The 11,957-nt window shown below is 44.6% G+C and overlaps 1 protein-coding gene across 3 annotated transcripts in view; it reads right to left on the bottom strand.

Annotated features, from left to right (window-relative positions):
* The window catches only part of SPOCK2 (SPARC (osteonectin), cwcv and kazal like domains proteoglycan 2), a 35,516-nt gene extending 25,154 nt beyond the window's left edge, over positions 1-10,362 (bottom strand). For all 3 annotated transcript variants that reach the window (XR_007951207.1, XR_007951208.1, XM_051982181.1), the window contains exon 1: positions 9,527-10,362. Coding sequence is in view for 1 of the 3 variants with exons in the window: in XM_051982181.1 (XP_051838141.1) it covers positions 9,527-9,727 (201 nt within the window). In the remaining 2 variants the exon portion in view is untranslated. The remainder of the gene's footprint in view (positions 1-9,526) is intronic.
* Positions 10,363-11,957: the final 1,595 nt, after the last annotated feature.

The raw sequence follows: 11,957 nt of genomic DNA, 5'->3' as shown, positions 1-11,957 counted from the left end.
CAGAAGCAAAACCAGAAATACTTTGAAAAGCTACCTTTCCATGGGGCTAAAAAGGAGAGAGACTAGAGATGGAACTAAATATGGCAGTTAACTTTGAGGTAGATTGGAGGTGGGGAAGTGGGAGGGAAGGTGAGTCATTAAATATTTACTCCCCTCTTGGAGAAGTTGGAAGAGGGTTTCTGCTGAGCTCAAGCAAACAGAATGAAGTTGGAAATCCAATCTTCTCCTCCACTCCCCACTCTGAGGAATTTTTTGTTAGGGTAAGAATGTGTTTATCACTCCCTCCTTTGGTGCCAGGCACAGCTCTAGCTAGGATCACAAGCCTGGCAACACTGATATGCCAATATAAGGGTGCCCAGTTTCTCATCTGCTTCCCCACCTCCTCTACACAGGTGATGTTTGGGGGAATCATCCAAAATATAATATTTTCTCTCCCTCATGATTCCAGAATTTAGCCCAGAAAGGAATGGGGACAGGAAGGAGAAAAATCTAGAATCATACACTAAGAAATTGGAATTCTGGTCTTGTTTTTTGATGATGTAACACCCTCTGAACCTCTTTTTTGATCTAGGAAATAATTCCAAAATCAATGGAAGATAAAATAACATGCAAAAAAAGAAGAAAAAAGGAACAATTCCCAAAGTCCTAGGACATCTGGAAGGATCACAGATTGGAGCTGTCCAATAATGAGGAATATAAATTCTCCTTATTTGGGGTCTAGTAGAAGATCACTAAGTCTATAAGCAAGAAACAAAAAATTAGCATCCTAGTCTGGGACCGAGGTATCCCTTACTTGTAAATTGTCAGATTAGAAAGAGAAAATGCTTCTTTCAGAGAGGAACTAAGTGTCCTGCCTTGTTCCTACCACTGAACCCCAAGGTACAAGAAAATGAGAGGTAATCCCCGGACGCCCACCTCTCCAAGCCTTAGGAAGCAAGATCACGCCACAGTCACAGAGTATGTGTGGTTGGGGGAGGGAATTTGCTTCTGAAAGAGAATAGGTCTGAACTTACACAGGAGAGAGAAGAGATGGAGGAGACCAAAGGGTGCCATCCATCAATCTGTCAAAGCCGCATGTTGTTGTGGGTGGGAAATAGGGCAAGAGGCAATTTTATTTCATTCATTCATTCACACATAAATTAGAGAGTACATAGTATAACCTAAAGGGTGACTCAGATTTTTCTCTCTTAATTAGCTGTTCAACCTGAGGTAACTAACTCAATCTTTCTAAGCCTCAATTTCCTTTATCTGTAAAAATGAAGGAAAATGTAGATGATTACTAAAATCTAAAATTCTATATTCCTAGAAATCTATATTAAGAAAGAACCTACTATGTGTGGAACACCGAGTAGACTACAAAGACATAATTCATGGGCCTGGCCTCTAAAATATTTCTGGACTAGATGCAGAAGCAAAACGCACTATTCACATTAACTGCTAAACAACAGTATAAAACTTTTTTTTTTTAAATGTAGGATAAATGCTGATGGAATGATAACTGGTACTAGACCAGATGGCAAGGAAAGATCCCTATGACTGATCAAGAAGAATCCATCAAGGACTTGAAATGAATTTCTGCCCAAAGCTCCTTTTCCAAATCTGGCATCAATATTGCTTCTGAAAACTGAGATAGGTTTCCTTTCCTGTGGATTTCAAAGCCAAGGAATAAAGAGGGTAAAGAGATGCTTTCATCCCTTCATTCCCCCACCCCCTCCAGGGAAAGTAGGCAAGTCCTGGCTGTCTGCCCCTACTACCATCACTGACGCTATTCCCACCATTAGCCATAAACCATGCAGAGAAGAGAGCTGGCTTCTTTTAAGGACTTATCTCTTTCTCTTTCTGCTTCAAAAGGCCAGAAAGACACCAAGATCCTCTTATTAATAAAATCAGAACTAAAAAGTGTTCCTGGAGCTGCACCTGTGTCTGCTTCTTGGATAAGAGCCCTGATGGATGAAGATATTTATACCTTAAGTACAACTGGATGCATGTGGCCAACAGCTGGGCCCAGACTTGCCCACTCTCCCCACCCACAGGTCCCCCTGACAGAGATGAACCTGTGAAGACACATTCTCTCATGCACAATTCTACAGATAACCACTGTCACAGGAAAAGAACACAGGTGGATAGCCTGAAACATAAGCTCCTACACTCCCTTCATGTAAAGGGATACTGCTATTGGACTCGCACCCACCACCTCCTCCCCACCCCCACCCTTAGAAGAGCACATACTCCTAGCATAACTGATATAAAAATGAAATCTTCTTCCTGGAGATTTGGAATGGAAAATCCTTTTCTAAAGAGCCTTCCAGCTGAGGCTTGAAGGGAGGGCATGGGGGAGTAGGGAAAAGAAATTGCGAGATTAGCATTTTTCAAAGCTTGAAATTCAAACTCAGAGAGAAACAGTTCCCTTTGGTCCTTGCCATCAGTGGTATCCAAGGGCCCTCTCCTTCTCCTGCCCTCTGATGCCTCCTCTCAGAAATGGGAGGGGGAACATTTAACCCTTCTTGTGCCACAGATCTGATAAATTTGACATCATGGGCTCCCAAGCCAACAAGGGTAGTTCTTGGTCTTCTCTCATCTTTTTTTTTTTTTTTGGCTTTCTGTGGATTTATTATCTTAGAACAAGCATTCTTAATTTGATATCCATGAAATTACTTTTTAAATTATTCATGTAATTATATTTCAACATAATTGCCTCTCTCTGTAATTCTATGTGTTTTATCTTATTCATTTAAAAACATTCTGAGGGGTAGAGCACCAGCCCTGAAGTCAGAAGGACCTGAGTTCAAATCTGCCCTCAGACACTTAACACTTCCTGGCTGTGTGACTCTGGGCAAGTCACTTAACCCCAATTGCCTGAGGGGGGAAAAACTTTCTAAGAAGAATCCTTAGATTTCACCATGGCCATCTGGATCCATGACACATAAAAAAGGCAAAGAATCCATATGAGAAGAAGAGGATTTTAGAATTAGGAGGGACCTTTAGAGATCAAACAGTCTAAATCCCTCAACTTATATATGACAAAAATGAAAGACTGAAGGCAACTAGGTGGCACAGTGGATAGAGTCAGAAATCAGAAGGAGCCAAGTTCAATCTGTGATGTCGGAGTTAGCACCCTGGATACTTTAAGATCAGCTGGAGTCGGGATAAGCAAGTCTTTGATCTTTATTCTTTGTCGAAGGGAGAGGAGAGAGAGTGGACCAGGAATCTCCTCTTTCTTCTATCCAGGGGAGTCACACTCGCTTGTCCTACTCCACCCTCTAATCCCCCCTCCAAATCTCTCTATACCCCAACAGATCAAGCCAGCATAGAATAGTGGTCAGGGCCATTCCTTCTCCAAGCATATGCTAATAGAGTATCGTCCAATTGGATATTAACCTTAAGTACAGGGACCTCAATGCATCAACTCAGTTTCAGCCCATTACACAAACCTGACCCTAGACTCTTACCAGCTCTGCATCCCTGGGCAAGTCACTTCATACTGTTTGCCTCAGTTTGCCTCCTCTGCAAAATGAGTTGGAGAAGGAAATAGCAAACCACCCCAAGTGGGATCATAAAGAGTGAGACATGAGAGAAACAAGTACACAACAAGAAGACTAGAGAGTGGAGGTGACTTGTTCACGATCCCACAACTAGTAAGTAGCAGGTCTGGAATTTGACTTTTTGTCTGGTCCTTTTTGTTCCAGACCACATGCTTCCCATTAGGAGGACATTCTGTCCACTCTACTTACTGCCCTGGCTCATGATCTTGGGCACAGGCCAAGAGACATCTTGGTGATACACAAAGATATATCATTTTACATCGGGCATTTCTGAAGGGACCAGTGCTCTCTAGTTAGGGAAATCATTTTAAAACTGGAAGGGAGGGAGGGGCTCTTGCTTGGATAGCCTTATCAAATTGAGAAGAGTGCAGACCCTCCTGTCCCTCTGCTTCTGTCCTTTCCCAGAACTCACTAAACCCAGTCATAAAGCATCACTTTTGATCGAGTTCTAAGATCTTTTGGCCTGCTTCATCTCACCCACCCACAAACCCTTAGAAAGGCTGTCAAGAACCATATACAAAGAGAGTCCTCTGGGACTCACCAATTGTAACTGAGGCCATCTGGTGTTCCTAAGACTATTAGAACTGCCACAGTGAATCAGTCCCTTGGGGCATCTAGCCCAGGGTTCTAAAGAAAAGTTTGGAGAAAGCCATAATCACCAATCTCAGGCACAACCTCCAAACATTTGAGTTGCTTTTAATAGTTATAGATTTGTGATTCATTGCTAACATGTTTTTAAGATTTGTAAATATTTTCAGTCCATACCCGCCACCTTACATCAAATTCCATAAGCTTAGTATATATAGTGTAGCCTCATTCTTGGATATTAGAGCATCCATCCTTATGGACTAGTTAGGAATTAGTTCCCCTTTGATGTTATCTGTGTAAAGGCTTTTTCTATAAAACGAAAAAAACTTTCTTCCCTACTACCACCTCAGTAATAAGCCATAGTCCTTCTTTTTCCATGCACATTTTGTCTTGAAAGAGAAGTAATCCCCTAAATTCTTTCTATCAAGCACAGAGGAGCTTTAGCTGCCCTCAAGCTAATGTCAAGATCTTCAGACTTGGACTCGGAAGACATAAATTCCAGTTTGAGACCTGGTCTTTATTAGCTATGGAATCTTACAAACATGTCACCTAGCAATCAGATCCTCAGTTTCTTCATTTGTAAAACAGGATAATAACATTTAACATTCCCACCTTGCAGAAGTGGTTACGAGAACCAAATCAGATAATTTGTTAAGAATAAGAGTCCACACTTATATAAAACTTTCAAGGTTTCCAAAGAGCTTCTGTCACAATAATCCTGACAGGTAGGTAGTGAAAAGATTATTGTCCACATTTTATAAATGAGGAAGCCAAGGTTCAGCGAGCTTAGGAAGTTTGCTCTAAATCATATATCTACCATAGTTAATAGAAGATCCAGAACTGTCTCCTGGCTCCAAACCCAGGACTTTTTCCTACTTTATCAAGTAGGTTCCAAAAGTACACTCTGTCAACCGGAAAGCACTTTATCTTAATTACTATCACTAATACTTGGGGAAGTATTAGTCCCTGTGGAGGCTATAGCTGAATAACTGTGTTTGGTTCTGGACACTACATTTTAGGGAGAATAATGATAGACTGAAGAGTGTCCAGAAGAAGTCAGCAAGCATAGGCCTGGAAATGAGGATGACAATGATGGTAGTTCAAATTCACATGGAGATTTAAGATCTACAGCTTAACGTTATTTATCTCATTTGATCTTCACAATATAATCATGTGGGATAGGTGCTATTATAATTCTCATTTTACAAGCCAGGAAAGAGGCACAGAGGCACTCTGTTCTAGTCTACTGACTCATACTCAGTGCTTTCTTCCCTACCCACCAACAAACCTCAAGAGGATTAGTTGAAGGGAAAACTCATTGGGAACTAATAGCTGTCTTCAAGAATTTGAAGGGCTGCTGTTCTGCTCATCCCGAGAGGGTAAGACTAGAAACTATAGATGGAAATTGAAAAGAAGTAGATTTAGGTTGGAATAAATGGCCTCAAGGACCTAACTTCCTTCTTCCAGCCCACCAGAGCAGGCCATGCTGCAAGAACTTCTCCCAGGCTCAGGGAGGGAATAGACTTTGACCTTCACTATATTTCTCACTTTCTGAGATTTCAACTAGGATTTCCTGAGAAGTAAGCAAAAATGGAATCTAATAAGGTAGAAGAGAGAGTTATAAAAAGAGGTAACCACAAGATCTTTCTAGCTATGGTCCTAATTTTCATTCTAATGAGAATGCTGTAGAATGGGTCTATTTCTTCTTAAATTTCCACTCAATGTTCTTGGTGCCTGAAAAATTACACAGTCAAATCCAGTTTAGGTCCTTAATGTCAGAACAATGCGGGAGATGGGAGTGGTCCAGCTTCTCAAAATCTGAAGTTACGGAAGGGATGGACAGGCCAAAGTTGGTGAATCAGGCAGATTTCTGGCTTCTCTCTTAACTGACTGAAGACATTAAATTTCTCTACCATTGGCAGCAGGGTATTAAAAGTGATGGAGAAAAAAAAAGTTACAAAAAATATTCCTACATAGGAAGTAATAATGCTAAATACAGAATAGTGTTTTACTGTAGGGAAGATCTAACCAGCTGATAAATATTACATTTCATCTCATCCCCGTGCTAAGGAAAGGGAAAGCAGAGAGTCAACTATCCTGAGCTCCTCTTGGGAAACAAGCACATATCATGTGCTAAAATATGTGCCAAGCACTGTGCTAAGTGCTTTAAGGATATTGTGCCATTTGATCTTCATAACAACCCGGAGAGGCAAATGCTATTGTTATCCCCATTTTACAATTGAGGAAAGTGAGATAGAGGTTAAGTGACAGGCCTAGAACCACACAGCTAGTAATTTCAGCGGCTGGATTTGAAGTCAGCTCAGGCCACATGAACTCACCTGTCCCCCAAAATCCCAAACAAAGGTGTTTCTTGTTTCCTCTGGATTCCCTTATACTTACTCTAAAAGTCTTCTATCCACAAACTCCTCCAAGTCCTATGAATCTTCCCCTATTCTGACTCCAGACTCCATGAAATTTTCCATCCCAGGCATCTTGCATTTGATTTGTTGGCACCTCTTTATAAAAGCTTCCTCACTCCTATTCCCCAAGACCTTCCTTCTACCCATTTCCCACACACACACACACACACCCCCTACTATAGTGAAAAGAAGGGACCCTTTCGCCATTAACATTTTTAAGGATAGGACTTAAGTCCAGACTCATCAGGTCACATCTATGATCGAGGCTGAACTGCCAGGAAAAAAAGGAGTATCTTTTTCCTATAAGTAAAGGGAATGAATTTTCAAAACAGGACCAGCTTCCAGGAAACCAAGATGCCCAAGGTCAATACTGAAAAAAAGTTCATTGTTAACAGGCTCAGTTTGGATGGACTATCTGCCTTCCAGCAGGCACTGGTTCTGCAAGTGGATAAAGGATAAGGAAGCAGCACTGGCTGCAAGGGTAGCATGCTTCGGCTTTCCTGCAGATTCTGCTAACAGATCCCAAGGGATCAATTCTCCACCCCTTTCCTCTAGCAGCTAAGGCAGCCTCTGTTCTCATTGCCAGGGCCTCGCACCTGGTACGTGATGAGGCTTTAAAGGGACCACCCAAATTGGTATGCACCCCACAGCTTCCATCAGGAAGGATCCCAAAAGAAATTTTCAAATTTAGAACCTGTATTCTGATAAAATTTTCCATTAGAAAATGATAGGGAAAGGATTAGTTTGTGTGAAGCAGGGGGCAATTGATTAATTATCTGTTCCCATCAAGTGACCTGGCAAGTGAGGGAAGGTAAAAAGTGAGCCTATCCTGTAAGCTTGTTTAAGAAACTACTAAAATTTTGTTTACCGATGCATCTCCTAGGACGCCTGTTTTCTCTAACTCCTCTAACCTTAACAGATTTCATCTCAGAGGGGCAAATTCCCAGAGAGGCCACCAGTGAGGCTCTGGGCACGGTGACACATGGTTTTTGGCCAGCTCCTGCCCCCTCACTGGGCCGGCTGCTTTCAGCGCAGTAATAGGAGATTGCAGCTAATCTACCCTCTCTGTTCAGATAACAGTAACTGAGTGGGAAAAGTAGAAACGACCTAACTTTGGCTCATCAGCTCTCTTTGTAGGCCCAGTTTCAAACAATGCAAAACACAAAGACTACTGCTCCTAAACACAGGACCTAGATTTTGCTATTTGGCAGCTGTCACAGAATCCCACTCCTTAACTATATCTATTGGGCTTTCTTACAATCTGCCACGTCAGGCCTTTCCCATACTACAGCAGGATCTCGTAGGTTGTGTGTATGCATGTGTGCACTCCTGTGTTTAAAATATATTTCAAATCAAAGTCCAGATGAGCAGTATTTGTTAAGAGGAGCATGTGAGAAATGCATTTTCATGTTCATTAGCCCAAACTGATTCCAACTAGGAGGCCTGAAGAATTTGACAGCAAAAGGCAAGAATGCTGATTTGGCATCCACAGGCCCACTGTCTCTGGGTCAGTTTCATGGGATTATGTCTTCTCCTTCAAAAGTCCTTCCAGTTTCAAGGTCCCGGACACTCCTATTCCCTTCCTACAACCCTAAGATTCCAAGGGGATGGCACTTCTGGGAAAATTGCCTTCTTTCTCCTCTTTGATCTACAGGTGCCAGTAAACAAAGTGCTGCATCAACACTGGCCCAGGAGCCAGTCCGCACAATCCCTGCAACTTCCTCCCCCACCCCCAGCCCCTCCTTCACCGCAAAGCCCTGACCACGGGGAGAGTAGGGACTGAGTGGAGTGGATGCAGAAAGCCTCTCCCTTCTCTCCTCCAACATGCTCCAGTCCAACCAGGCCCTCAATTATGCAGCTCCTTCCCCAAACCAAATCCTCTTACTAGGACTCACAGCATCCCTTGGCTGAGCTTCGTTCTCTCATCAAAGATTTAAAACATAAAATCGGGCCCATGGCTGTCACCTCCCTCCCTTAGGGCCTGAGCAAAGGGGCTCAGAATGGCCCGGAGAAGTTTCCCTTCCCCCACACATTCTCAAGCCCATTACCTTATTCTAGTGGTTCGGGAGCCCCCAACCCCCCTCTGGCTACATCCGTTTGAGCCAAGTCTGAGGTCGGGCGTTCAGTAGAGGGGCAGGAAATTAGAATCGACAAAAGGAGCAGGGCACAGAGACCTCGAAGAAGAGACAATCTCCTTTCCCCTGCCCTCTACGACCACCCTCACTTCTACTGTCCCCCCCAAAAAGAAAATAGTTCTTCACCCTTATTTGGGTAGGTGAGAAAAGCCCTTCCCGTGCTCCCCTTCCTCTAACCCTAAATGGCCCCAAAGGCTGACCCCACCCCTCCTGCCCGAGATTCCAGACCCCCGCCCCCCAAGGGCTGAATCTCCGGGGTTCTACCGGACGGGAAGGAGAGGCTAGCGCTGGGTCTTCCCACCTCCCTCGCCTTCAAGGAGAGGAGTAAGGGTGAGGGTCACCGCCAGCCCCGCGGGGGCTGAGGAGCTGCGGCGGCGGCGGCGGCGAGCTGGCAGCTTGGCAAGAGCTCCGGGTGTATGTTGTTTACTCTCACTGCCGAGGCAATTAGGAGGCTCTGCCGCGAAAACTGCTGGCTGCAACACGCCGCCGCCGCCGCCGCCGCCGCTCCCGGCTCCCGGCTCCCCGCTCCCGGCTGCCAACCTCTCGGCCGCTCGGGCTCTGCACCAAACCCCCCTCCCGCTGCCCGGTGCCCCGGCCGCCTCCACTGCTGCAGAGCCCTAAGCCACTCTACGAGCCCACTCCCATCGCCCAGCTTCAGCCCGGTGCACCTGAAATGCCCATCTCTTCCGTTCCGGGGAGCCGGGCGCCGGGCAGGGCCCTCACCTTGCAGCTCATCCCGGCTGGACAGCCCGGTTCTTTGCTACCCACCCCACCCCACCCCACCCCGCTCTCCCCCGGCAAGGTCCCACGCCGCCGCGGGGCTGCGGCTCTGCAGACTCACGTCTCGGAAGCGGTTCCAGTGCTTGATCTTGCCGCTATACTGGGAGATGGACGACAGCCATTGCTCATCCTCCATGAAATTGCCAGGGGTCTCGCCATCCTTGACCCCCTTGGAGTCCCCCTCTGCCGAGCCGGGCGCAGGGGCGGCAATGAGCAGAAGAGGCAGCAGCAGCAGCCGCAGCCCAAAACCCCCAGCGCTCATCTTTGATCTGGATTGGGGTTGGTTAGTCTTTGTTTTTTTTGTTTGTTTGTTTTGGAAGGGGGAGAATTGGTTTGGGGTTCTTTTTTTTAATTTTCTTTGCCTTAATTTTCTCTCCTCTCCCACCACAATGCAGCCAAAAGTGGTCTTCTCTCCTCCTCCTCCACCACTGAAATGACTGGGGGAAGAGATGGATGGTGGGTCCTGGATGAAATGTGACCTGATTAGGAGATGCACTTGTCTGAAAACCCCCAGAGCTGGAAGCAGAAAGGCAGAGAATCAGAGAGGCTGCGCCAGGAGGGGCTGTGTCTGTAACTGTAGCATCAGCATCATGTTTGACATCATCATACCTGGCTTGAGGAAAAAAAGGGGGGGGGGGGAAGCGGGGGAGAAAGGAAGAGACTGAGATACTGAGATAGTGAGATTGAAAAAACAGGAGCACAGAAAAACTAGAGGCTGCGATTTCCAAGCAAAACGACCAGATCAGAAAAACAAACCCGAGCAATAATCCAGCCCGACCCAGCGAAAACAAGGGAATCCGAGTCCCATGGTGGCCATTGCCTTAACAGACTTCCCAGAAGGACAAAGGGTAGGAAGGGGCAAGGCCCAACCTCCCAGCAAGGTTGGGATTCTCAAGGAAGCTGTAGGAATTTCTGGTTCGTAGAACCAAGGGCAGATGTCTAAAAGGGTATTTTGTTCCAGTTTTTCCTCTTCCCCCCTCCCCCCCCCCCCTTCTCACTCCAAGACCAGACTTCAGAGACTAGAGCTGTCTGGGACAGGTAAACCTCAGCGCTTCCCCTGAGCAAGACAGCTGGGTTCAACTAGATTATGGTAATGGGTGACTTCAGTAAGACAAAAGGGGGCTGAGAACTGGTTGTTGATCTTCAAACTCACATGCTCTTTTCAAGGCACAAGGGCTAGAAACTGAATGGATAGAAAACAGGCAGATGTCCTTCCTTCGCTAGCAGCTGGTTGGGGACTATCAGATCAGTCCTTTTGTCAGTTCTCACCGAGACAATTCTAAAAAGAAAAAGTCTGTCCATTTCACATACCAGAAGGCTGCCTCCTTGGTATTCTGAATGGTTTTATTTCCTCATTGGACTTCACCTCAAATTGGACATAATGAACTTTTAATTAGGGCGAGGAGGCTAAGATACGCTTATTTTTCTTTCAAAAAAGAAAATAAAAAGATTAATCAATTATATATACATATTACAATACACGTGTGTGTGTACACAGAGAGAGTGTGTGTGGGTAAAATGGCCCCTGTAAGTGGCTTGCTTGTTGGAATCTGGGAAAGCAGGAATCTGAGCACCACCTTAAGATCAGAAGAGGCGTTTACATTACAAATAAATAGAAAAGGGAAGCAGATAATCTAACATAAAACATGTTAACTCTCAGGCCTCAATTATATTTTCATTCAAATTTAATTGCCATTATGGCCTGAAAAAAATTGAACAGAACTGACAAACATGATCTCAATCTTTGAAGAGGTGGGAGGAGGGGAGGATTAATTTTTACATTTAGCTTGGATTTGGTCTGCTTGGGAATTAAATATGAATACATCAGTGGTCTGAACTGGAGTCCCATTGGGAAAGCAGAAAATCACAGATCCATTTCTGAGTTTTATTTATTTACTTTTCCTATTCCTTAAGAGGTAGTAGTGGATTAAGGGTCCTAGGCACTGGTGCCTTCATCTAATCCCAACTAAAGAAGTCTTGCTCTGTTTTGGAAGGGAAGCAGAGGACTGTGAACCCATGTAGTGCTTGAGATCACTGAGCTACTCCATTTATTTCTCCTCCACTTGGTCCTTTCAGTAAGGAAAGCTAAAGGCATTTCTGTATATATCAGTTCCCCGACTGTTAAGCTGCTAACATACTGGACTAAATTTGAAGTGGAAATTCTAGCTCTGCTCTGTACATTCCAATCTTAAATGAAACCCCTTCACAGAATGGGGTAAGAAGCAACAGTCCAGCTGTGAATCTGGAAAGGTCAACAAGCCACTCCCATCAAGAAATTGAGGTCCAGGTACTCAAAGACCTTAAGATATTTCCCATAATCCACTGCATAGCTCTAGACTAATGACTTCTCTTTTAAAGGACCTTTAAGCTAAATCAATAAGAATTCTATATTGAAAGCAAGTAAATGATCAAGGTTTTTAAATAAGCCAGAACTAAAGTTGTAAAAGAAAGAAGGTTTCATTTTTCCAAACTGGCTCAGAATTGGGAGTGGA

Source organism: Antechinus flavipes, chromosome 2 (genome assembly GCF_016432865.1).
Source record: "Antechinus flavipes isolate AdamAnt ecotype Samford, QLD, Australia chromosome 2, AdamAnt_v2, whole genome shotgun sequence".
In the NCBI taxonomy this organism is placed as follows: domain Eukaryota; kingdom Metazoa; phylum Chordata; class Mammalia; order Dasyuromorphia; family Dasyuridae; genus Antechinus; species Antechinus flavipes.
Note: the sequence above shows the minus strand (reverse complement) of the source record. Positions and strands in the feature narration are given on the sequence as shown.